Genomic DNA, 26,372 nt, shown 5'->3' with positions numbered 1-26,372 from the left:
AGAACGCCCTGTCCCCTCCGCCTTCCATCGTTCAGCGCACAGGCAGCAGAGGACCAGGGACGGAGCCACCCAGGCCCCCGTCACAGTGAGCCCTGGGGACCCACCGTGAGACAGACCAGCACAGGCCCTGATCTCGGAGGAGGACACAGACAAGGGTCCCGCGGTCCTATCGAGAGATGAAACACAGGTTGTCCCACAAAGAAACCCACGGGGCCCTTCAAGGAGACCAAGCCTGGAGGCTGCCTGGAGGAAGCGGTTGGTTCCAGAAGAGAGACGGCGGCGTGACGAGGGAGCTACGAGAGGGGCGGACGCAGGGCTCCAGGCCCTGGCGCTGGCCTGATGGTCAAGGTCAACTGAAGAACAGAGGCCGGAGCTCAGCGCAGGGGGAGGGGAGGGCTGAGGCTTCAGAGGAGGGGCTTGAGGTTGGTTGGTGGGGGAAGGGGGCCAGCGGGAGGCATCACAGGGCTTCCAGCCCCGAGTGACACAGGATCAGGTCTGCATGTGCACATGTGACAGCCACGTGGTGCCCGGTGCCCGCGGAAGCTCACAGGGCGTCCTCGCTGCCTGAGCGAGTGAGGCTGAGAAGCCCTCTCTCTCTCCAAGAGCAAAGTCCATGGCCGCCTGGGGTGGGCGGGGCCCAGGAAGCCAACTAGCTGGGCTTGTTGACAGGATGTGTGCCCTCCCACCACCAGGATAATCACCGCTATTAGCACCACGAGTTCATGATGTAGGGCTGACTCCCTGTGGCTCTGAGGCGTGGCCTCCTCGGGCCATTTTCCTCCTGGTAAGTCCCGCTGGCACAGCCCCCCACTTGGGGGCGCCTTCCTTTTGCAGCCCAGTCCCCTCCTCAGCCTCCCAGCCCGCCCCCATCACTCACTCTGACCAGCTCTTCCGATTCCCTGTCGCCTCCTCCAAGAAGCCTTCCTTGACCCACCCTCCTCCGTGCTCCCCCATCCCCCTGCTTTCTTTTCTCCTTCCAAACCACACTGGGCCGCTCTGACGGACCCCGTCTCCCGTCCCGTCCATCCCAGAGACTGTGCCCACACGCACGAGGCCCGGCCCAGGGACACCACAGCAGGCATGGTGGCGGACGGAGCTCGGGCCAAGGCCTGTCGGGGGCCGGCCACGTCCCTCCCCACCTCTGTGCCTTGCCCTTGCCAGGCCAGCCGCCTGGGATGCAGCCCCTCCTTCCCCACCCGGCGTAAGCCCCCTTCCAGGTCCCGACTAAAGCGTGTCTTTGAGGCTTCCCAGCCAGCAAAGGCCTTCCTCTGGGCCGCCTCCCCTGAGCCCCCCACCCGCACCCCACCCCACGGCCGCCGCAGCACCAGCTCCAGGCCCCGAGCACAGACAGCAAGTGCCCAACAATGCCAGGAGCAAAGCCTCCTGCCGTTCCACCTGCTTCCTCTACAAAGACGGGGGAGGGGCCGGGCTGGGCCGCAGCAGAGGCTTCATCGTTTTAATGAGCACGGATGCTGGGCGGAAGGGGACAGAGAGGACAGGGACAGCGGGGCAGCTGGCGGATCCTCATTAAAGCCGCAGGCGCAGGTTTCCATGGGGAGCGGCGCCGGCCTCCCCTCTGAAGCCTCGGGCTGCTGGGATGAAAGGGGGCGGCTGGCAGCCAGGCTCTGCCCCTCCTCCCAGCAGGCCCCACGTCACCCATCAACTGCACTGTTTTCTCAAAACAATACCAGCCAGGAATTCCGTTTCCATCCCATTGCCCCCGCCGCGCCCCGCCCCCCCCCCCGCCCCGTATTTGAACTCTGGACCGTGGCGTCCTGCGCCGACAGAACCCTGCCCCTCCTGGAAGAAGCTGGCGCCTCCTGCAGACACGAGGGTGGTGCCAAGGCAGGGCAGATGCGGCTGGCACAGAGGAGGGAGGACTGGCACCCCACCCTACCCGCCCTCAGTAAAGGGGGCTGACCCGCGGGCAACAGTGACGTGTGTGGGCCCACGGGCTTTCTGGCGGTGCCCCCGACGGTACAGGCGCGAGGGAGTGGAGGAGGGGGCCAGGCGTGACTGGTGACAGCGGGCGTGGGAGCAACCTCCACAGTGGGCGTCAGGGGTCCGAGCCCCAGAACCCCCTGCAAGGCTTGTCCCGGGCCACCAGCCGCTACTTTATGGGCCCATAAATCGGGCCGAACAGTAAGCAGGCCAAGCTCCTCACCACCGCCCCCCAGCCCCTTGGTCATCGAAGCCCAGTATAATGAATCTCCTGCTCCCCCGCACCAGCTGGATCAGTAACCCCCTGAACGAGGCGATTAGCAGCAGAGCCGGTGGGGGGCTGGCTGTGGGGGGCTGGTCTCGGCAGCAGTGGCTGCCCCTTCCCGCCTGGAAGTAGGCCGTTTGCCATCCCTGCCCAGAGAACAGGGCCCACAGCCCCTGAACAGACCCCACGGCCCCCAAACAGACCCCACGGCCCCCAAACAGACCCCACGGCCCCCGAACAGACCCCACAGCCCCTGAACAGACCCCACGGCCCCCGAACAGACCCCACGGCCCCCAAAGAGGGCCCACAGCCCCCGAACAGACCCCACGGCCCCCGAACAGACCCCACGACCCGTAAACAGACCCCACAGCCCGCGGACAGACCCCACGGCCCCTGAACAGACCCCACAGACCCTGAACAGACCCCACAGCCCCTGAACAGAGCCCACAGCCCACAAACAGACCCCACAGCCCCCGAACAGATCCCACAGCCCCCGAACAGACCCCACGGCCCCCGAACAGACCCCACGGCCCCCGAACAGACCCCACGACCCACAAACAGACCCCACAGCCCCCGAACAGATCCCACGGCCCCCAAACAGACCCCACGGCCCCCGAACAGACCCCACGGCCCCCGAACAGACCCCACGGCCCCCGAACAGACCCCATGGCCCCCAAAGAGGGCCCACAGCCCCTGAACAGAGCCCACAGCGCACAAACAGACCCCACAGCCCCCGAACAGACCCCATGGCCCCCGAACAGACCCCACAGCCCCCGAACAGACCCCACGACCCGCAAATAGACCCCACAGCCCGCGGACAGACCCCCACGGCCCCTGAACAGACCCCACAGACCCCGAACAGACCCCACAGCCCCCGAACAGACCCCACAGCCCACGGACAGACCCCACAGCCCGCAAACAGACCCCACGACCCGCAAACAGGGCCCACGGCCCGCGAACAGATTGCTGACTATCTAACAGCCGCACCCATCAGGGAGGGGACAGGAGGTGCAGGAGCCGTGGCATCCACCCGGCTCAGCGAGGACCACGGACTTGAGCCGAGAGCAGCTACATGGCACCTGGCGGTTTCCGAGCCTCGGTCCCCAGTGGGCCACCCGCTTCCCCAGCCCACAGCCCGGGAGCTCACGGGCTGGGCTCCAGAAAGTCACGGCGACCAGGAAGAGCCTCAACATCTCTACAGACGGGGGCGCATCACGCGTGTGTGCCGGACACACACATTTGACAAACGGTGTGACGTGTCTATAACGTCGATGGGTGCACACGTCACAGGCGTGTCACACGCTGCACCTGCACACAGGGATGCTGTCCCTTCAATCGTGCGTATTTTCGAGCGACTGCTTTGCTGTGCGGATATGGACACGTGCGGGGCGGTGGACCTGGCTCCTCGGTACGCAGAAGTTGGCCCAGGCGCGCTGCGACAGGTGACGAGACACTGCGGCCGAGCTGAGGAGGAGGGCCTCGGCGTGGCGGGGACAGTCGTGGGGCCGCCCTGCACGCTGGTCTGGGTACCCAATGTTGTTCAGAAAGAACCAGGGCTCCTTGGGGAAATGGCCTTTTCTGGAACGGGGGCAGCACGTCCATGAGGAGAGCAGGGAGCGTCCTGAAGCGCAGGGAGAAAGGCAGTGCTAAAACATCCCGGTGACAGGCACGTCAAAGGGACACGGAGTCCTGAGAGCTTTCCGTGGCCGGAGCGGGCGCCGTCTGAGCAGTGAAGTCAATACGGGAGTACTGGCTTACAACCCAGAGGACGACATATGCATGAGTCCATCCTCGTGTAAGTAAAGGATGCGTGATAAATACACGGGAGAAGGCCCGGGATGCAATCCTGTACAGTCAGGGGCACCCCCCACCCCACTCTCTTAGGCGTGGGCCGCCCGTGGTGACTTTCTTCCAAAGATGACAGTACGAGAAGAGAGAGGAAAAGGAGAAAAAAATAAAAAAGAGGCACAGTGCCCGGGAGACACCTGACCACACCCCCTCAGCCAGGTGCTCAAGGTCAACACCAGCAGCTCAAGGTCAACGCCACCAGCGCCGAGTCATGATGATGGGATGTAACCTTGATGCGATGTCACGGGAAGGGCACTTGACCTCACAGTCTTTCTCCCAAACACCCAGAGTCCAAGTCTAGTTCCAGGAAAACACCAGACGAATCCTAACCGAGGGACCTTATGAAAAATTAGAGCTCAGTGCACGATGAGGGGGGGCGGTCCCTCAGCTCAGCTCAGCCTGCACCCTCTCGGGGATGTCTGCCTGCTGGCTTAAGCCCACTCCCCGTGGGAGCTCCCTGTGGGAGTGCCGCTCAGCCAGAAGCCGGCCTCGCTGCTCCTTAGCGCTGCCTCAGGGAGAGGCTCCCGCCACCGCCGCTGTGCTCGCGAGCCCTGAGCCCAGCTTCTGGCTGAGCAGCGCTCCCCCTGTGGGAGTGCACTGACCACCAGGGGGCAGCTCCTGTGTTGAGCGTCTGCCCCCTGGTGGTCAGTGCGTGTCATAGCGACCGGTTGTTCTGCTGTTCGGTCGATTTGCATATGAGCCTTTTATTAGATAGGATACCTGACAGGGATGCTTAAAGGTCAAGGTCTCCTAAGCCAGAGGGGTCTGAGGCACTGTCACTCTAGACCGGCCCAAGGAGGCGGGATGATGACATGGACGTGGTGTCCAGGGTGGGATCCCAGAACGGGACGCAGACATTGGCAACACCTGGGAGCTTAGGTAATAACGCAGCAGGGTGGCTGCTGACTGTGGCAAGCGCGCCCTGTGAGTGGAAGATATGAGCAGCCGGGGAAACGGGCCGAGTGGGGAACTCGCACTACCGATACCACTTTGCTGAAATCAAACAACCTTCACTGTCATCACCATCATCATCATCTTTATCACCATCACCATCCCTCATCTTATCTTCACCAGCATCATCACCATCATCACCATCACCATCACCATCCCTCATCTTATCTTCACCGGCATCATCACCATCATCCCCATCACCATCCCTCATCTTATCTTTACCAACATCATCACCATCATCACCATCACCATCACTATCCCTCATCTTATCTTTACCAGCATCATCACCATCACCATCACCATCTCTCATCTTATCTTCACCAGCATCATCACCGTCATCATCACCATCACCATCCCTCATCTTACCTTCACCAGCATCATCACCATCCCTCATCTTATCTTCACCAGCATCATCACCATCCCTCATCTTATCTTCACCAGCATCATCACCATCCCTCATCTTATCTTCACCAGCATCATCACCATCCCTCATCTTATCTTCACCAGCATCATCACCATCCCTCATCTTATCTTCACCAGCATCATCACCATCCCTCATCTTATCTTCACCAGCATCATCACCATCATCCCCATCACCATCACCATCCCTCATCTTCACCAGCATCATCACCATCATCACCATCACCATCCCTCATCTTATCTTCACCAGCATCATCACCATCATCACCATCACCATCACCATCCCTCATCTTATCTTCACCAACATCATCACCATCACCATCACCATCCCTCATCTTCATTATCTTCACCAGCGTCATCACCATCACCACCACGATCATCTTCATCCTTTTCTTCCTCGTCGTCATCACAGCATCACAGCACTGACAACAGTTATCTCCACCACCGGCATCATCCCCATCTGGTGAGGAGCAGCCCACATCCTTTAGCCCGAGGGCAGGGCACGCCTCTCCCTCCCCGTCAGCCCGGGAGGAGGCTGGGCGCCTGTCTCGGGGCCGGCCCAGAAGCGATTTATTTCAAATCATGTCCCATCGATCCTGTCAGGCAAACAAATGCGACCTACGCCAGTGGAGTCCCCACAGAGTCTGGAAATGTCAGCCGCTCCGCCCGCCCCACGCTCGAGCACACAGCCAAGCTGGCGACAGCTAATGAATAAGCCATCACGGTGACACGGTGACACGGTGACACGGTGACACGGTGACACGGTGACACGGGAGGGGCAGCACAGGAGGGACTTCATCCCGAAAGGCTACTGGGCGGCTAGGTGCCGCAGAGGCAGCAAGCGGCCACTTCGAAAATCGGCTCCGGGACCAGGAGCAGGGACACGTGAGCGGCTGGTGCCGCCAGCCCCGTCCGGCAGCAGCCGGAGCCGGACCACAGCCAGGAATTTGGGGCATTTTCTCGTCATTAGTGCAACCACTGGCCTCTCTTTCCTAAGACACAACCCTGCAATACTCACTCGAACGGTCACTGTGTGCTCGACATGTGTCACCTCCGCTCCCCTCCAAGCACCCAGAGAAGGAGGCCAACGTCAGTGTGTGACCACCCAACACAGCGACCCCAGCTGCCGAGGCCCGGGACCAGGTCCCAGCACAGCCCGCCGGCCAGGGCACGGCTAGGAGGCCACGTCCACGCCGCGGGGCCCACGGCAGCTGCCCTGGCTGTGGAAGCTGTGCTGGGGCCACACCAGCCTGTCGGAGGGGAACAGCGTCTGGCTCCCAGGGGTTAGCGCCGTGTTAGCGGGGCTCGTTACACAATCGCGGAAGGACAGACCCCCAGAGCGGAATGAATGGGACGCCACGCACCACCTCTCCCTCTGCAGCGCTAACGTCACCATCACCATCACCAGGAGCCGTGAGCAGGGGCCAGCCTGAGGGCTCCGGGGTGGAGTGTGGGCGGCCAGGCCGTGCCAGGGCCCTCGCCGCTTCTTTACCAGCCTCGGAACCTGGCTGTGCCAGCTGGGGGCAGGAAGGAGCTGTCACTCGGACAGACACCGGTGAAACAGCAAACCGACCGATGAAGGTCATTAGAGGCGGCCGCACATTCCTGCGCTTCCACGCTGCCAGCATGAGAGCATTTGTGGGGCCCTCCCAGGTCCCCGCATTCCCGCCATGGCGTCCGCAGTGGCCTCCCTGCCTCAGAGCGGCCTCCTCCCCGGTGACGCCGACGGGTTTGGTGGGGGGGTCAGTGGGTCTGTCCGCGGGGCCGCGCCCTGTGGGGCCGCTCATTCACAGGACCGTCCCTCTCATGTTACAGATGAGGAAACTGAGGCACAGGGAGGGCTTGGACCCAGGCCCCCCGTCCTGTGCCACCCGCTGGCCCCTCAGCCCCGCCAGCACCATTGCTCAGGCCGCTGGAGCATCCCTGCTGGTGGGGACCGGCCAGCCCGGCCTCCCTGGTGGGGTCCTCAGGTCCTGCCTGTCCCAGGGCGCCCATTCCGGCTCAGGGCCCGGCCTCCCTGGTGGGGTCCTCGGGTCCTGCCTGTCCCAGGGCGCCCATCCAGGCTCAGGGCCCGGCCTCCCTGGTGGGGTCCTCACGTCCTGCCTGTCCCAGGGCACCCATCCCGGTGCTCAGGGCCCAGCCTCCACGAAGCCCCGCGAGACTCCCCAGCTGCCAGGGCTCTGGCATGCTCTGGGCGTGCCCTCCCTTCCGTCTGCCCCTGTCAAGGTGCCCATGTCACGGCGGGTCCCCTGGAGTGGCCCGGGGTGTCTGCCAGGCCATCCGCTCAATGCAGCTTCCCAGAGGCGGGGCTACCCCCAGGTCAGAGACAGAACTGCGAGTCTGCGCCGAGCTCATGGGCTGCAGGAGGGGACCCCGTACAGGGAGCCGGGGTGGCGGAACACTGGTGGGCGCAGGGACCAGGGGGAGGGACACAGGCTGGGCCCTGAGGACAGAGCGGAGTTCCCAGGGGAGACGGGAGAGCCCCTTCCGGATGGAGGGAGCCCGGCCTGGGAGAGTGAGGGTCGCAGGCAGCGCGCCCCTGAGACCCCCTCCCCACAGAGCTGCCCAGAGAGCAGAGGCGCAGGAAGGAACAGCGCCCCATCGGCGGGACCAGCTCCACCTTCGCTGTGTCTGTAGGTGTGTCCCCGTCCCCGAGCCTCACTTTCCTGTTTGCAAACAGGTGTTGGCTGAGAAGTGTGCTAAGGCACGCACAGCACCGAGAAGGCGGCGGACAGGAGCTGCTGCTCGCAGCGAGGCGGCCCCCGAGCTCCCAGGGACAGTCCTCGCGGGGAAGGCACTGCCCGGCCCAGTCTCAGCTCCAGCTCCTGAGCCGGCCCCCGCGGGGCTCCCAGAGCCGCTGCACAGCGAGGTGCTCAGGCGGCTCAGACCAGGAGGACGCCCTTCGTAAAGGCGCTCCACGCAGCCAACGCGCAGGAACAGTGGCCGGTGAACCAAGGCTTACGCCCAGGACAACAGCCCAGCCCCGCTCATCCAGCACCCAGCCTCCGACCTCCGGGGCTCATCTCCGCCTACCTCATCTCCACTGTCATCACGGGGAGCCCGCAGCACTGGGACACGGCAGCCTGCGGCCCACGGAGGGCCCTCGCCCTGTCCTCACCCTCACGTCAGCAGCCTGCGCGAGAGCCGGAGGCCAGGGCAGCACATCAACCCAGCCAACAGAAGAGGTCACCGAGGCTAGGAGGTGCGCACTGCACCCCCACCCACCCCTCTGGCTGGGCGGTGAACCTGGGATCCCTGAGAGAGGACGGAGGACGGAAAGACCGCAGGCACTTCTGTGAAGAACGATCGATCGGGGGATTGATTGGTTGGACCGAGTGAGTGAATTCAGCGACTGTAAGGATGCACATGGGTTTAATGTACAGACAACTGCAAGTCCCTGCCGGCATGTCAGCAGCACCAGGTTATTTATGGGTAATCGACAGGCTAAGGTCACCCCCTGCTCACCCCACTCGCCCGCCACGGAGAGGCAGACCCAGGCTGGCCTTCCCACCTCTGGGCCTTCCCACCTCTGGGCCTTCCCACCTCTGGGCCTTCCCACCTCTGGGCCTTCCCACAGCAGGGTCCTCCACAGGCATGAGCACATTTCCTCTTCGGTCTCCTGCTGACTCTTCACAATCCTGACGGGCTGGCCCTTCTCTGGAAGCCTCTCACCCACCCCCTTTCCCCTCCAGGCAAGGCAGGTTCAACTGCCCCCTCTATGTGCCCCCACAAGAGGCCTTTGCATTGGGACAACTGCCCTCCTGTATGTGACGTTGGCACACATCTCCCCACTGAGCAGAATGCCTGGCACAGGTGAAGGGGTGAAGGGAAGGAAGAAAGGGAGAGAAGGGAGGGAGGAAGGGAGGGAGGGAGGGAAGGAGGGAGGGAAGGTGGGAGGGAAGACGAGTGGAGGGATGGATGGATGGAAGGGTAGGTGAATGGGTAAGTGGATGAATGGGTGAATGGATGACAGATGGGTTAGTGGATGAATGGATGGATAGATGATGGATAGATAGATGGATGGGTGGGTGGGTGGATGATGAATGGGTGAGTAGATGGATGAGTGGTTGGATGATGGATGGGTGGGTGGGTGGATGAGTGGTTGGATGATGGATGGGTGAGTAGATGGATGAGTGGTTGGATGATGGATGGGTGGGTGGGTGGGTGGGTGTACGGATGGATGATGGATGGGTGGGTAGGTGGGTGTATGGATAGATGATGGATGGGTGGGTAGGTGGATGAGTGGGTGAATGAGTGGATAGATGGGTGGGTGGGTGGGTGTATGGTTGGATGATGGATGGGTGGGTGGGTGGGTGTATGGATAGATGATGGATGGGTGGGTGGGTGGGTGTATGGATAGATGATGGATGGGTGGGTAGGTGGATGAGTGGGTGAATGAGTGGTAGATGGTTGATGGACGATGGATGGGTGAGTAGATGGATGAGTGGTTGGATGGATGGGTGGGTGGGTGGGTGGGTGTATGGATGGATGATGGATGGGTGGGTGGGTGTATGGATGGATGATGGATGGGTGGGTGGGTGGGTGGGTGTATGGATGGATGATGGATGGGTGGGTGGGTGGGTGGGTGTATGGATGGATGATGGGTGGGTGGGTAGGTGGATGAGTGGATAGATGGATGGATGGATGATGGATGGACGCAAATCCTGGAGCCTAGTTGCATGACTACATGTTCTTAAACTTAGCTATGTCCTCCTCTGTGAACACAAGACTGAGTGTAGGGTCCACAGCCTAGGCCTGGGTCTTGGTCTTCTCCATGAGGCTCTCTCAGGAGCCCATGGCGGCTTAAGGCGTTAGTGTGTGACACGCAGCCTGCTTCCCGGACCCTGAGCCACTTCAGAAACGCCCTTTACGGTGGGCAGTGCTGTGCCATTACCTTTCTCACCGGTTCCCTCTGAGCAGTTTCCCCAGAGGCTCTGCCTCCGCTTCCGCCACCTGCTGGCCTTCCTCCAGCCTCTCAGCCTCAGGGCCTTCGCACCAGCGACTCCCTCCCACCTTCTTACCTAAGTGACTCCTACCTTCAGATTTGAGCTCAAGCGCCACTTACACTTTCATGACCCTCACCTGGAGTGACTTTGCTTTTTACTTACTTATTTCTTATTTATTTGCTTATTTATTATGTAATCCTCACCTGGGGACATGTTTTTATTGATTTTAGAGAGAGAAGGAAGAGAGAGAGAGAAAGGACCACCAGTGTGAGAGAGAAACATCTATCGCTGCCTCCCGTCTGTGCCCTGCAGGGAATTGAACCCACAACCTAGGGATGTGCCTGGCCAGGAATTGAACCTGCAACCTCTTGGGACGATGTTCCAAGCAACTGAGCCACCCAGGTAGGGCTCGAGTGACTTTTACAGCTACACCCTCACGTGGATGGGCGCAGCCTCACGTGGATGGGCGCACCCTCACGTGGATGGGCGCACCCTCACGTGGATGGGCGCAGCCTCACGTGGATGAGCGCACTCTCACGTGGATGGGCGCACTCTCACGTGGATGGGTGCACTCTCACGTGGATGGGTGCACTCTCACGTGGATGGGTGCACTCCTCCGGCCCCCAGGGTGGCAAGGCGTACTTGCTTCATTCATGCCACTTGCCCCAGGGGAGTGAGCGTGGTGGCGTCTGCGTGCTTCCGCTCCTTCTCCAGCCTGCACGGGGAGGGGAGAAATGGGGCTCCCCCCGTTGGTGTTGGTGGGTGGAGAGACTGGCGGGTTTCACATCCTCCGCGCACTGTCCGCACCGGCGGTGGGTGGGGGCGCCGGCGGGTTCCCTCTGGGTGCCGCGGGCAGAGGGTCGTGGCTGCGTGTGTCTTTGGGAGCGGCCCCCGGTAGGAAGTGCCACCAGAATGCTGCTGCGCTGTCATTTGTGGACAATTTCGGAGGGATGGCGGCTAACTGCTTTGGGAAAGTGGCCGTTAAAACAAGACAGTTTAACAGCGAGGCACACACACACAGCCGGAGGTTCTGGCATGATCTGTCTCGTGCAATTACCATCACTCTCGTACAGGGCATGTTTACCCCGAAGGGGTCCTTGCAGGTCACGTGTGGATTTGAGATCCAAACTCTGGTTTCCAGGAGAGGCCTGAACAGGATGCAGGCAGGACCATGCTCCTCCCACGGTCCCGTGCGCTGCCAGCCTGAGCGGAGGATTCCGGGTGGCCAGCGGGTCCCGAGCGGCCAGTGGGCCCCAGGGGGTCAGTGGATCCTGGGTACCAGCAGATCCCAGGCGGCCAGTGGATCCCGGGTGGCCAGCGGGTCCCGGGCGGCCAGTGGCCACTAGGATGGCTGTGCGTTTTCACCTGAGCCTCAGCCTCATGGCTGCCCAGGCACCGAGCCCCTGTGCCCACACAGGCCTCACACTGGGACAGTTTAGGCCACCACGCCTTTGCCCGGCTCCTGCCCCGGGCCCGCTCAGTGCTCCTCTGAGAGGTCTCCTTCCTCGGGGCTCCTGCAGCCTCAGATCTCCACGTGGCACCTGACTCAGGGCCCTGCGTCCCTGCCGTCGGGGGCAGTGCCCTCGGCGCCCACGGGCGTGGGTGAGCGACAGTTCCCGCCCCTGCGCAGCAGAAGCTCACCTCCGTCCCGGCGGGCGAGGAGCCCTTCCTTCCCACAAGGTCACACATCGTCTCCTGCTTCATCTTCTCGAAGCGGCGTGGGTCTCCAAGTCCGACCCACACGGACAGCAGGTCCCTAGCGGCCTGGTCTGTGTGTCTCTATCAATAATGTCCCTCTTCCTCATCGTTAAAGAACTCGGTCGGGATGTGAGCTGCAGGCTTCAGAAGGCTTCTCCCCAGGACGTGCCCGCTCCCCCGTCTGTCCCTGACGGCTCCCGGGGGGACCAACCGCCTGCGCCCTGCTCCAAGAGCCCGCGGTTCAGGCGGCCCTGGCTCCTTCCTGCCTGGCCCCTCCCTCCCTGTCATCATCCTTTTGTCTAGAGCCCTTCAGTCCTGAGAGCGTCCGAGTTCATCCTCCCCATCATGGATCCATTTCTCCCGGGTCCATTCTGTTCTCTCGCTCCTGGGATGCCCCCAGCACGTCTCCAAAATTTCCACCGTCTTAAGCGTGTACTTACTGCCCCAGCTCCCTCCCACTCCTCTCTTCTCTCGGGATCTGGTGTTACCACTCCCCTCTCCTCACCTCCTCCTGCACCCACACCCCCTCTCCTCACCTCCTCCTGCACCCACACCCCCTCTCCTCACCTCCTCCCGCACCCACACCCCCTCTCCTCACCTCCTCCCGCACCCACACCCCCTCTCCTCACCTCCTCCCGCACCCACACCCCCTCTCCTCACCTCCTCCCGCACCCACACCCCCTCTCCTCACCTCCTCCCGCACCCACACCCCCTCTCCTCACCTCCTCCCGCACCCACACCCCCTCTCCTCACCTCCTCCCGCACCCACACCCCCTCTCCTCACCTCCTCCCGCACCCACACCCCCTCTTCTCATCTCCTCCCGCCACCCACACCATGGCCGGCCCTTGGAGGACAGGGAAAGGCTAATCTATATGAGACGTAATTGCCCTCCCATCACAAGACCGGGGTTCCTGTCCCCCGCGTCCTTAGGTGTGTACTTCTGGCCGCGTGGGGCTCACTCACTGCGCTGCGGCCGATCTGACACCTCCGCCCGGGGCGCAGCAGCCCTGCTGGTTAGAGCACAATCACCGAGTAATTATCTCTCTCACCGGGTAATTACACGGCAGGACCATTTGTGCGTTACAGTTTATTCATATTCCTAATCGCGGTATCCTTTCGCAAACCAGGACCCAGCCCGGGAGGCGCCCGTCATCCTTCTAAATAACAAGAAGGTCAGCTGATGCCAAGCTCAGCTTCCGGCCGCCTCGAGGTCACCGCTGCCCGAGAGAAGGCACCGGTCCGGGGTGAGGGAGCCGGGAACCCACACCTTCCACCAGGTTCAGGGCCGCCTCCTGGCCCAGCACGCACGCCCCGCCCCTCCCGTGTCAGGACCACCTGCTCTCTGGTCTGTCGTCTGTGAGACTCGTGCCGGCAGGACGCTCGGAGGGCCTGATTTTTAGCGGTGGTGCAAAGGGTGAGTGCGGGCAGGGGCTGGAGGACGGCCCCGGAGCTCCGGCCTGGGGGTCCCGTCTATGAAGCATCCTTCCAGCTGGGTAGGGAGGGCGTGCATGTGCCCAGAGAGGCCGACAGGTGACACCGAGTTCTCTTCCCCGAAGAATGCCACTTTGTTTTAATTGGAAAGCCAACTCTATTGTGCTTTAATTTTTATATAAATATACTAGAGGCCCAGTGCACGAAATTCATGTGTGTGGGGGGGTCCCCCTCAGGGGATGTCTGACTGCCGGTTTAGGCCCGATCCCCAGGATCGGGCCTAAACCGGCAGTCAGACATCCCTCTCACAATCTGGGACCACTGGCTCCTAACTGCTCACCTACCTGCCTTCCTGATTGCCCCTAACTGCCCCCCCCTGCTGGCCTGGTCACCCCCAACTGCCCCCCCTGCCAACCTAGTCACCCCCAACTGCCCCCCTCCCCGTGGGCCTGGTCGCCCCATGCAGCCTGCTGCTCAGTCATTTGGTCGCCCCTCACTGACCCCCCTGCCAGCCTGGTCACCCCACACAGCCTGTTCAGTCATCCATTCGGTTTCGATGGTTGCTTAGACTTTTATATACATAGATTTTTACTGATTTCAGAGAGGAAGGGAGAGAGAGAGAAGCATCAATGATGAGAGAGGATCACTGATTGGCTGCCTCCTGCACGCCCCACACTGGGGTTTGAGCTTGCAACCCAGGCATGTGTCCTGACTGGGGATCAAACCGTGACCTCCTGGTTCAGAGGTCAATGCTCAACCACTGAGCCATGCCAGCCAGATAGCCCTACAGTCTTTGCTTCTCAGGAGGGAGCTCCTGTGGCCACAGACCCTCAAGGCCTATGGAGGAGGGACAGAGGGAGGTGGCACTGGTTAGGAGCCTTGTGGCCAGTCTGTCTCCCCACTGGCAGTGCCCAGGCAGTCCCTGCAGGCCAGGGAGGTGACAGCTCGTGCTCTGAGCGTGTGCACGTTTCCGGTGGCTGCTGTGACGAGCCGCCAGGCGCAGCGGCTTCATACGACTCCAGCTATCTCGCAGTTCTGGAAGCGGAAGCCTGACATGAGTCTTCCGGGGCTAAAATCCATCCAAGTGGTGACGGGCTGGCTCCTTCTGGAAGCTCAGAAGGATCTTGTCCAGCTTCCAGAGGCGCCCGCATTCCGTGGCTCGTGGCCCCTCCTCCATCTCCACAGCCCCCGTTGGCATCTGGCAGTAATAACACTCGCAGGTTCTGGGGATTAGGATGTGGACGCCTTTGCGGGGGGACATTATTCAGCCCCCCCGCAGCGTGTTGGGAGGTAACGAGGCGAAGGAACAGCCCAAAGACCTGCTCCCGTCCCCCTGAGGCTCAGCGGGACCAGGCCCCACAGACAGGCCGGCTCAGACATGGGAGGCAGCCCTGGAGCCTCGGCCTCCCAGCCCCGGTCTCTCCACCACACCCCCGGCCCATCAGACAGAGGGACACACGGCTCAGACACGCAGACACTGTGTTCTCCCAGGTGGAGATGGTTCTGAGGCCCCCCAGCTTTAAAGGGCTCCCCGAGGTGGACTCCCCTCGTCAGGGTGAAGCAGACGTTTGCTCTGGGACCCTGGACTTGTCAGAGGCGAGGTCTGCAGGCAGACGTCCAGGTGAGCGAGCAGAAGGAATAACAAGGTGAATGGATGGACACCTGTGCTGACCCTGAGCTTCGCGCGCGAGGCGGCCGAAGGGGCCGTGCTGGGGGCTGGGCTGGGGTCCACGTCTTAAAGCAGGGGCATTCTCCTGGGTCCTTCCACTAGACTTTGTAGAGAGTGTGTGTGTGTGTGTGTGTGTGAGACAGAGAGAGGCTGAGAGAGAGAGAGAGACTAGTATTCAAACCAACACGGATACATCATGGAGTAAAATGGAAATTCACATGAATTTTTAACAACAGACATGACACCTGACAGCAACCCCGTGCCGGGCCAGCTCCCCCGGGCAGCGCCTGCTCTCCCCACACCCTGTTCTTGCAGCCACGTCGGAGAGCGCCCGGCCAGCGCCCAGGGGGGACTCGCGGGCAGCAGGGAGGCCGGGGCAGGTCCGGACTGCCAGGCCCGGGGTCTCGGGTTGTGCATGACAACGCACGGACACCGTGCCATGGGCACCAGGCAGACACCGTGCCGCAGGCGCCGGGGGCACGTGCTCTGGGCTCCGGGGGGACACCGTGCCATGGGCACCAGGCAGACACCGTGCCGCAGGCGCCGGGGGAACGTGCTCTGGGCTCCGGGGGGACACCGTGCCGTGGGCACCAGGGCCCGGAGCTCTGATTACACGCCGGCGAGACAAAAATAAAAGGGGATTCGTTTTGTGAGACAGGTTGCAAAGTGGTCTCTTAAGAAGCTATAAAGTGCTGCCTGGCCTGTAATTGTTGCTTAAATGGAATTCCTAATTGTATCTGCATCTTCCTGCAAAACCTCTCCATTACCCACAACAGGGAGGCAGGCTGCGGGCACGCTGCCGCAGGTGACCCGCAAATAAGGGCCCCCCTTCTCCCAGGAAGCCTCCCTGTAGGCCGACGCGGGCCCCTCTTCTCTTTCCCCCACAAAAACCCAGCAGAGAGCTCAGTGTCCTCCAGACCCTAAAGGTTCTGGAAGGTAAAAACTGCTTGTCCAGTTCACCCACCCTCCCTGGTGCCCAGCCAGGATCCTGGCACATAGTAGGTGCTTACCCCACACTGGAGGGCCCCAAGACTGGATGGCCCTCCCTCCCAGCAGCAAGCACCAGCCTGGTGCCCAGGAGGGCCTGGCCACGCCTGCTGAGTGGCAGGTGCTGGTGTCGAGCGCGACCTTGGGGCCCTTGTGGCCCCGCCCTCTCGCAGATACTGTCAGAGCACCTGTGAGCCGTGGGCCGGGCCAGCCGCCCGCAAGGAAGTGGGGGCTCTGGGTTCCCGCCCCGGAAGTCAGGACCCCCTGTGCCCCCACGGCTGCTCCGCATTACACTGCTGTGGGTCCCCCGTGGCCAGGGCATCATCGGGGATTTACCCAAGGGTCTCCTCAGGAACCTGGAGGGAGGGGGGCCTGGAACTGACACGGCCGGCAGACGGCCAAACGGGGAGACACACTCAGACTGCACACAGATGCAAAGCTCGGCTGAACTATCAAAGCCGCATCGAAACCCAGTCAGCAGAGAAGCCTGAGCCGAGCGGGCTGCGTGTCCTGCCTGTGAGTCCTCGACCAGCCGAGCGCCTCCTGCCCTGGCACTGCCCACCCTCCGTGGTGCTTCGTCCAGGGGCTGCCTCCCGGGCCGAGCAGACCGAGGCACCGACTGGCACACGGAGTCTTTCCCAAGGCCCCGCTCGCTGGTCACTTAAAGCCCCTCAGTGAGATGGAGAGGCGGACAGCGCGGTGGGCAGCAAGGGCAGTAGGTGGCCAGGGTCCCCAGCAGGACCGGCTGTGCGGGTGGCCAGGGTCCCCGGCAGGACCGGCTGTGCGGGTGGCCAGGGTCCCCGGCAGGACCGGCTGTGCGGGTGGCCAGGGTCCCCGGCAGGACCGGCTGTGCGGGTGGCCAGGGTCCCCGGCAGGACCGGCTGTGCGGGTGGCCAGGGTCCCCGGCAGGACCGGCTGTGCGGGTGGCCAGGGTCCCCGGCAGGACCGGCTGTGCGGGTGGCCAGGGTCCCCGGCAGGACCGGCTGTGCGGGTGGCCAGGGTCCCCGGCAGGACCGGCTGTGCGGGTGGCCAGGGTCCCCGGCAGGACCGGCTGTGCGGGTGGCCAGGGTCCCCGGCAGGACCGGCTGTACGAGGGGCCAGGGTCCCCGGCAGGACCGGCTGTGCAGGTGGCCAGGGTCCCCGGCAGGACCGGCTGTGCGGGGGGCCAGGGTCCCCGGCAGGACCGGCTGTACGAGGGGCCAGGGTCCCCGGCAGGACCGGCTGTGAGGGTGGCCAGAGTCCCCGGCAGGACCGGCTGTGCGAGTGGCCAGGGTCCCCGGCAGGACCGGCTGTGCGGGGGGCCAGGGTCCCAGGCAGGACTGGCTGTGCGAGTGGCCAGGGTCCCCAGCAGGACCGGCTGTGCGGGGGGCCAGGGTCCCCGGCAGGACCGGCTGTGCGGGGGGCCAGGGTCCCCGGCAGGACCGGCTGTACGAGGGGCCAGGGTCCCCGGCAGGACCGGCTGTGAGGGTGGCCAGAGTCCCCGGCAGGACCGGCTGTGCGAGTGGCCAGGGTCCCCGGCAGGACCGGCTGTGCGGGGGGCCAGGGTCCCAGGCAGGACTGGCTGTGCGAGTGGCCAGGGTCCCCAGCAGGACCGGCTGTGCGGGGGGCCAGGGTCCCCAGCAGGACCGGCTGTGCGGGGGGCCGGGGTCCCCGGCAGGACCGGCTGTGTGGAGTGCCATGAGCACCTACCTTCCTCTTGTTGGCGGGGCAGATGAAGAAGCTGTCGATGACGGTGGTGAAGCCAGGCTGGATGGCGAGCTTGGTGTAGGTCGTCCCGAAGTCCGACGACCTGGGGGAACAGGACACCACCATCAGCGACTGGCCCCTCGGAGCCAGCTGTACTGAGTCCACAGCGTACGCCACATGGGCCCCGCGCCCGCCCTGTAGCCCCCCATGCTGGGCAGCAAGAGACTGGTTCCCTGGGGGCACCGGGCGGTCACTCTGGCCTGAGCTGGGACCAGGGGTCCGGGCCCACACCCCACACCGCTATGATTGCCAGGTCTCCCTGGTCACACGCAAGGTTTGGGCATCGGTTTTCGCTCAGAGGCAGCAGAGGGCTGGGATCAGGGGTCCCCGGGCCCATCAGTAGGAAGGCTGTGGTCCCCTGCCCTGACCCAGCGCATCCCTGCCTGCTACCTGTCCTCCCGGGGACAGCGGTGCTCCGACCTCCTTCTCCCCTCGTTTATTTCCCTCGTTACTCCCTGGCCACCTGTTTCTCCAATCAGTTCGGTCGGTGAGTGAGTCTGGCAGTGACGGTGTCTGCATGAAGGTTTATTCCAAGAAACGAGCCTAGACTGGCGGTTTTGCGCCGTCTCTGCCTCTCCCGTGTGTCTGGGTTTGAGGGGCGCCTGGGATAAGCACCCCGCTCTGCAGAACGTGCGGTGGTTCTGCCGCCGACCCGGAGTGACGGGGGACGGGCCAGACGCCCGACGATGGACGGTCTTGTCTCTCCCCAGGAGCAGGGTCTGAGGAACCGAGCCGGGTCCAACAGACGGCTCCTGCCTGGCCCGCATTTACGGGCGTGGAGACCGCGGGAGACAGGCGGATGGGCTGGGCCCCCGGGAAACGTGCCAGCCAGGATGCCACCTGGTGTCTGATGGGGGCTGGAGGGCCCAGGCTAGGTTTATGCCCAGGTGGAGGCGAGGCCCCGGAGACCCTGAGCGGTCTCACACTGTCTGGAAGCGCACACAGCACTTCCTACGAGCGGGTCAGCGCCCCCGAGGGCCTGCGTGCTCCCGGGGTGAGGCACACCGACAGGAGGGGCCAGACCCCCTCCGCCCCCAGCCAGGCCGCCTCTGCAGACAGGAGGCGCCCTCAGGGAAGAAGAGGAGTAACAACAGAAGCTGACTCCTGAGACAGATGCCAAGCTCTGAGGGGCCTCCCAGCCCAGTCCAGCCGCCACCTCCAGGCAGGCAGAAAGGCGGGTGGAGGGAGTGGCTAGAATTCCAGTGGGAGGTGGGGCGGGGGGGGGGCGGGTAAGCGACAAAGTCAGAGAGGCCAGGCTCGGCATCAAAGCCATTTGGGGACTGGGCCAGGTTAGACCTGGAATGGAGCCTTAGGAAAATTCCTGACATTTAATAACCCACAAACAGTAACCTTCCCTTCCTGCAAAGCTAAACCCATCCCCGTCTTGGAATCGTTGAAAATAATGGAACAATAATAGCAGAAAACAGCTGCACACGAAGAGGGAGAAAGAACGCCGTGCACTGGAAATGCACTTTCCCCCAGCTTATTGCTATTACAAGCCCCTGCCCTCCCAGGTCCCCCCCCACCAGTCCCCCCCCAGTCCCCCCTCGGCACAACCACCGTTTTCCTGGTTTCCGTTACTTTGGTGCGTCCCATCCCGCAGACCTCCCAGGGTGAGGTCCCAGGCCCGGCGCCTCTGCGAGCTCGATGCTTCCATCTGGCTTTTTAAAAATGGGCTCTTAGATCTAAGAGACTCTGACAACTCGACATTTTAAAAATGAGATTCCCAGGGGGTCCTGGCACCGTAGGGTCCCCGAGCAGAGACCCGAGGGCCGCGATGATTTTCTGGGGTCTGTTGATGACCTAGGCTTTGCGGCGCCAGGCGTGCAAACGGTGAGTCGAACAGCTCCAAAGAAGGAGAACCAGTGTGAGGAGACCTTCGTGCCAGGAGCGCTGGGCCGGCTGGAAGGGATTCCCGTTGTTACACGTCGAGAGGAATACGTCGAGGCAAAGCACAAAAACGAAGCAGGAACTAAGCCACGAAGAGCACCATTCCCATCCCGGGAGAGATCCAAGGAACGCTCTACGTCGTGAAATCGGGGACACCTGGTTGACATGTTCCGATGACAAAAGGTTCACAGACAAAACCAAGGTTGGTTCAATGATAAAACGGAAGAGTGAAGCCAACGACCCACAGAGCTCCATTTCCAAACCGTCCTCAAAGGCCGTTCGCCCCCAGGCACGGCCACAGGCCTTGCTGATGCCCGCGTGCGCTCTCAGCACCCAGCCCCGGGTGAGAGCTAAGGGCCCCCGAGACTCCTGGCCTCCACCCGCGAACAGGACACAGGCCCAGAGAGGAGCAGCCACGTGTCTGAGGTCACACGGCAGCCCAGCGACTGAGGGGTGACTCTGACTGAGGTCCCTGACCCACGGCGAGTGCTTCTACCCAGGCTACCCCACTGGCCTCGGGCAGACCGCGGCAGGACAGAGGCGACCTGCGCTCGAGAAGACCCAACAGCTGAAGCCCTCACACCTGCAGCACCCGAGGCTTCTAACTGTGCCGGGTCTGCGGAGAGTACAAACCACCCAACCACAAGCCTCCTGTCTATCCTCGTGTCTGCGGGGCAGCCCCTGGGCGTCAGCAGGACAGACAGACAGGCACCCGGCACCTGTCCCAGCTTGCAAAGGAGCCAGCACCATGCCCGCCGGGCCAACCCCACGGAGCCTGCCGCCCCGGGGGCTCTGGGAGAGGGTGTTGGGCCGAGGCAAGCTGCACAGCAGGCAGCAGGCCCTGCGAACCCTGTGACCCACTCCAGGCCGGGGCCCAGGCCCAGCGCGGGGCAAGCCACGGGGAGGGCCCGGGGACAGGATGACACCAGAGGCCGTGGACCTTGAGCTGCTCGTTCAGCTACTAGCCCGCAGGTGTCCCTTCGTACCATGGGAACACACCACCCACCGGGGCACCATGAACACACCACCCACCGGGGCACCATGAACACACCACCCCCCGGGGCACCACGGGAACACACCACCCACCGGGGCACCATGAACACACCACCCACCGGGGCACCATGAACACACCGCCCACCGGGGCACCATGAACACACCGCCCACCGGGACACCACGGGAACACACCACCCACCGGGGCACCATGAACACACCACCCACCGGGGCACCACGAACACACCACCCACCGGGGCACCATGAACACACCACCCACCGGTGCACCATGAACACACCGCCCACCGGGGCACCATGAACACACCACCCACCGGTGCACCATGAACACACCACCCCCCGGGGCACCATGAACACACCACCCACCGGTGCACCATGAACACACCGCCCACCGGGGCACCACGGGAACACACCGCCCACCGGGGCACCATGAACACACCACCCACCGGTGCACCATGAACACACCGCCCACCGGGGCACCACGGGAACACACCGCCCACCGGGGCACCATGAACACACCACCCACCGGTGCACCATGAACACACCGCCCACCGGGTTCACCATGAACACACCACCCACCGGGGCACCACGGGAACACACCACCCACCGGGGCACCATGAACACACCACCCCCCGGGGCACCACGGGAACACACCACCCACCGGGGCACCATGAACACACCACCCACCGGGGCACCATGAACACACCACCCACCGGGGCACCATGAACACACCACCCACCGGGGCACCATGAACACACCACCCACCGGGGCACCATGAACACACCACCCACCGGGGCACCATGAACACACCACCCACCGGTGCACCATGAACACACCACCCACCGGGTTCACCATGAACACACCACCCACCGGGGCACCACGGGAACACACCACCCACCGGGGCACCATGAACACACCACCCCCCGGGGCACCACGGGAACACACCACCCACCGGGGCACCATGAACACACCACCCACCGGGGCACCATGAACACACCACCCACCGGGGCACCATGAACACACCACCCACCGGGGCACCATGAACAAACCACCCACCGGGGCACCACGGGAACACACCGCCCACCGGGGCACCACGGGAACACACCGCCCACCGGGGCACCATGAACACACCACCCCCCGGGGCACCACGGGAACACACCACCCACCGGGGCACCACGGGAACACACCACCCACCGGGGCACCATGAACACACCGCCCACCGGGGCACCACGGGAACACACCACCCACCGGGGCACCATGAACACACCACCCCCCGGGGCACCATGAACACACCACCCCCCGGGGCACCATGAACACACCACCCACCGGGGCACCACGGGAACACACCGCCCACCGGGGCACCACGGGAACACACCGCCCACCGGGTTCACCATGAACACACCACCCACCGGGGCACCACGGGAACACACCGCCCACCGGGGCACCATGAACACACCGCCCACCGGGGCACCACGGGAACACACCGCCCACCGGGGCACCATGAACACACCGCCCACCGGGGCACCATGAACACACCACCCCCCGGGGCACCACGGGAACACACCACCCCCCGGGGCACCATGAACACACCACCCACCGGGGCACCACGGGAACACACCACCCACCGGGGCACCACGGGAACACACCACCCACCGGGGCACCACGGGAACACACCACCCACCGGGGCACCATGAACACACCACCCCCCGGGGTACCATGAACACACCACCCACCGGGGTACCATGAACACACCACCCACCGGGGCACCACGGGAACACACCACCCCCCGGGGTACCATGAACACACCACCCACCGGGGCACCATGAACACACCACCCACCGGTGCACCATGAACACACCGCCCACCGGGGCACCATGAACACACCACCCACCGGGGTACCATGAACACACCACCCACCGGGGCACCACGGGAACACACCACCCACCGGGGCACCATGAACACACCGCCCACCGGGGTACCATGAACACACCACCCCCCGGGGCACCATGAACACACCGCCCACCGGGGCACCACGGGAACACACCGCCCACCGGGGCACCACGGGAACACACCGCCCACCGGGGCACCATGAACACACCACCCACCGGGGCACCATGAACACACCGCCCACCGGGGCACCACGGGAACACACCACCCACCGGGGCACCATGAACACACCACCCACCGGGGCACCATGAACACACCACCCACCGGGGCACCATGAACACACCACCCCCCGGGGCACCATGAACACACCGCCCACCGGGGCACCATGAACACACCGCCCACCGGGGCACCATGAACACACCGCCCACCGGGGCACCACGGGAACACACCGCCCACCGGGGCACCACGGGAACACACCGCCCACCGGGGCACCACGGGAACACACCGCTCACCGGGGCACCATGAACACACCGCCCACCGGGGCACCATGAACACACCGCCCCCCGGGGTACCATGAACACACCACCCACCGGGGCACCACGGGAACACACCACCCACCGGGGCACCACGGGAACACACCACCCACCGGGGCACCATGAACACACCGCCCACCGGGGCACCATGAACACACCGCCCACCGGGGCACCATGAACACACCGCCCACCGGGGCACCACGGGAACACACCACCCACCGGGGCCGTCAGGGCGTTAACCGAGGTGACAAGGGTGGGCCTCCCAGAACATAACTGACCGGGATGCAGCCAGTCCCTCCCCTCCCCGCTCCCGCCTCTCCCCTCCCAGACGCAGGGGGTGTTGGTGACAGTGCAGCAAGGAGGTAGCTCAGCAGCAGTCTGAAGGCCCCACCCTCCACATGTCAACCGACTCCAGGACAGTCACCTCTCAGCCCTGAGATGTCCTGCCCGCTGAGCGTCTGTTCCCCGCGGCCCGGGCCGGCCGGTGGATAAGCTGACAGCAGGCTCTAAGGCTGGCCGTGTGACAGGAAAGGTGACCTGTGTGGCGCCCCACCGCAGGGCCTCTGCACCGGTTCTCCTCCCAGGTACCCACAGGACAGCCTGCTCCTGCCCTCTGCGCTCCATCAGGTGTCACCGCACGGGGGAGCTCCGTGCCCTTATCCTGCTTGCTTCTCCCTACTGTGCGCACTGCTACCGGACACCACCCGGGCCGCTTGATTTACGGGCTGCGTCTCTGCGGCGGACAGCGGGTCCGGTCACCCTCTCCCCAGGAGGCTGCGGCACCCTCCAATCCTAGGGCCCCATTGCCTTACTCCTCAGGTGTGAGCCAGGGTCAAGTTTCCACACCTCCCCGCTCCCAACCCCCTAAACCCTCCCCGCTCCCCCGCAGGGAGACCCTGCTCCACCCACTGAAAGGCCTCCCCTCCCCACCGCAGCCTGGGGCACAGGTGCGGCTGGCAGGCCCAGCCTCGGACACCAGCGACAGCTTGCGGCCTGTGCTCTGTCCCCCTGGCCCACGACACTGACGCTACAAGACCAGGCCCACCTCGGTGCCTCCTGCTCCCGGCCTGAGCGGGGGTGAACGTTGGCTGAAGCCGCTGAATGATGTCCAGACCATCTCCATAGCAGCAACCAGCGTCAGGAAAACACGAGGAGGAGCTGGCTGCCTCCCCGCCCGCTCGCGGTCCCTGGGTCCTTTTGCACGGCCCATCCCTCCGCCCCGCCGCCGGCGCCCGTACTAACTTAACGCGCTTCGCTCTCTGGGCCAGGAAACCAAAGGAGGTGGAAGTGGGCAGAACATATTTCTCCGGCTCTTAAGGATCCCATGTGACAGTTAAATAATAACAAGATGCCTTTAAGCGCTTGCAAATTATGAGTTGAGCCATTTCCCGAGAAGGCGCGTCGTTTAGCAGGCTCGCGGAATTGATGGCTCTGGCCGCAGTCTGAGGGGCCGGGGCGGGGAGGGGGCCCTGCAGAGCGCTGGCCTAGCCACGTGGGGGTCACAGGGCCTGGGAATCTCATCCCGCTAGCAGGACCTGTCTCCCTTGAGCTCCCCAGCACCCTGGCTGTGGGCCAGCCTCCCCATGCCCAGGGGCACTAGCCAGACGATGCCAGCCGTGTCCGGCTCCGGCCAGCCTCTGGAGTCAGGGGTCCTGGCGGGGCTGTGGAGGGAGAATGGGACCCTTGTCCACACCCGCTCCTAGAGCCAAGCCCTGCCAGCGATGCCATCTCAGCGGGGAGGCTCGCCCCTGCCAGCCCTGGGCCAGGAGCCTGTGGCTGGGCCTCCCACTCATCCTCGGCAAAAACGTTCGCTTTGAAAATACACACATTGGTATTGCTCTCAGAGAGGAAGCGAGAGGGAGAGAGAAACAGCAATGGTGCGAGAAAGTCATGGACCGGCTGCCTCCTGCACTCCCCGCACTGGGGATCGAGCCCACAACCCAGGCATGTGCCCTGACCGGGAATCCAACTGTGACCTCCTGGTTCCTAGGTCGACACTCAACCACTGAGCTATGCCGGCCGGGCCAAAATGATTCCACTCATCCACTCACCCATCCATCCACCCACCCATCCACACACCCCACGTTTTCAATGTGCTCTCCCCCCCTGTATCCACACAAGGTCCCACTTTAGAGACTAGAGCACCAAGGCCCAGAGAGGGAAGTGCCTGGCTCAGGCGCCACAGCGGGAAGGTGGGGAGGCGGGGCACCAGGTCTGAGGTCTCCAGCACCTTCCCCTCTGCCCGCGAGAAGGCTGGACTGTGGTCCCACAAGTGCCTCCGGACCCGGGACCTGCACCTGGGCTTTCCCCACAGCCTCCATCTCGGCGGCGGCCTGCTGGTCTGTCCCCTGGAGGGGGCTGTGCGAGTCCTGGCTCGGGGACCGGAAATGGCTCGGCCGAGGCCCATGGCCACCAAGTGGCAGTGCCCGCGGGCAGGCTCCGGGGTTGGAGGGAAGCTCCCACGGCCGGGCTCTGGCCTCACAGAGATGCGGGTCCCCACGCTGCAGTGGGCGCTGGAGGACAGCCGCCAGCGTAGGGGCCGGGCCTTTCCTGCCACGGCGTGACGTGGGTGAGGGAGGAGAGGACGGGGCCCGGGTGGGCCACGAGGGAGGAGCAGACTCGCAGGTCCTGCCCTTGGAGAGCCAGGTGTGCGCATTAACATGGTGGTACCGAGAGAGTCAGAGGGCTGGGTTTTACAGAGGGTCCACTCCAGGGGGTCCATGCTGCCGACCGGAAGCGGTGCCCTGGGCTATTCTGAGTTTGCTTTCCGTTGGACACCCCGAGCCCTCTAGGGACCCTCCCCATCTGCTTTCCTCAATGACTGTCCATTCACCCATCCACATCCATTCACCTACACCCCCACCCACCCATCCACCCATTCACCCACCCACCCACCCATCCATCAACCCATCCATCCACCCATCCACCCATCCACCCACCCACCCATCCACCCATCCACCACCCATCTACCAACCCAACCACCCACCCACCCACCCACCCATCCATCCACTCATCCACCCACCCACCCATCCACCCACCCACCCATCCACCCACCCACCCACCCACCCATCCACCCATCCATCCACCCACCCACCCATCCATCCACCCACCCACCCATCCACCACCCATCCACCCACCCATCCATCCACCC

General features: G+C 63.7%; 1 protein-coding gene across 2 annotated transcripts in view; it reads right to left on the bottom strand.

Annotated features, from left to right (window-relative positions):
• SORCS2 (sortilin related VPS10 domain containing receptor 2) overlaps nucleotides 1-26,372 on the bottom strand; it is a 293,979-nt gene that overhangs the window by 83,710 nt on the left and 183,897 nt on the right. For both annotated transcript variants that reach the window (XM_080660810.1, XM_080660811.1), the window contains exon 3: nucleotides 17,847-17,946. In XM_080660810.1, coding sequence (XP_080516936.1) covers nucleotides 17,847-17,946 — 100 coding nt within the window. The remainder of the gene's footprint in view (nucleotides 1-17,846; nucleotides 17,947-26,372) is intronic.

The sequence above is a fragment of the Plecotus auritus genome (assembly GCF_963455305.1).
Source record: "Plecotus auritus genome assembly, chromosome: 1".
Classification (NCBI taxonomy): domain Eukaryota; kingdom Metazoa; phylum Chordata; class Mammalia; order Chiroptera; family Vespertilionidae; genus Plecotus; species Plecotus auritus.
The sequence above is the reverse complement of the archived record's forward strand: the minus strand, read 5'-3'. Positions and strand labels throughout refer to the sequence as shown.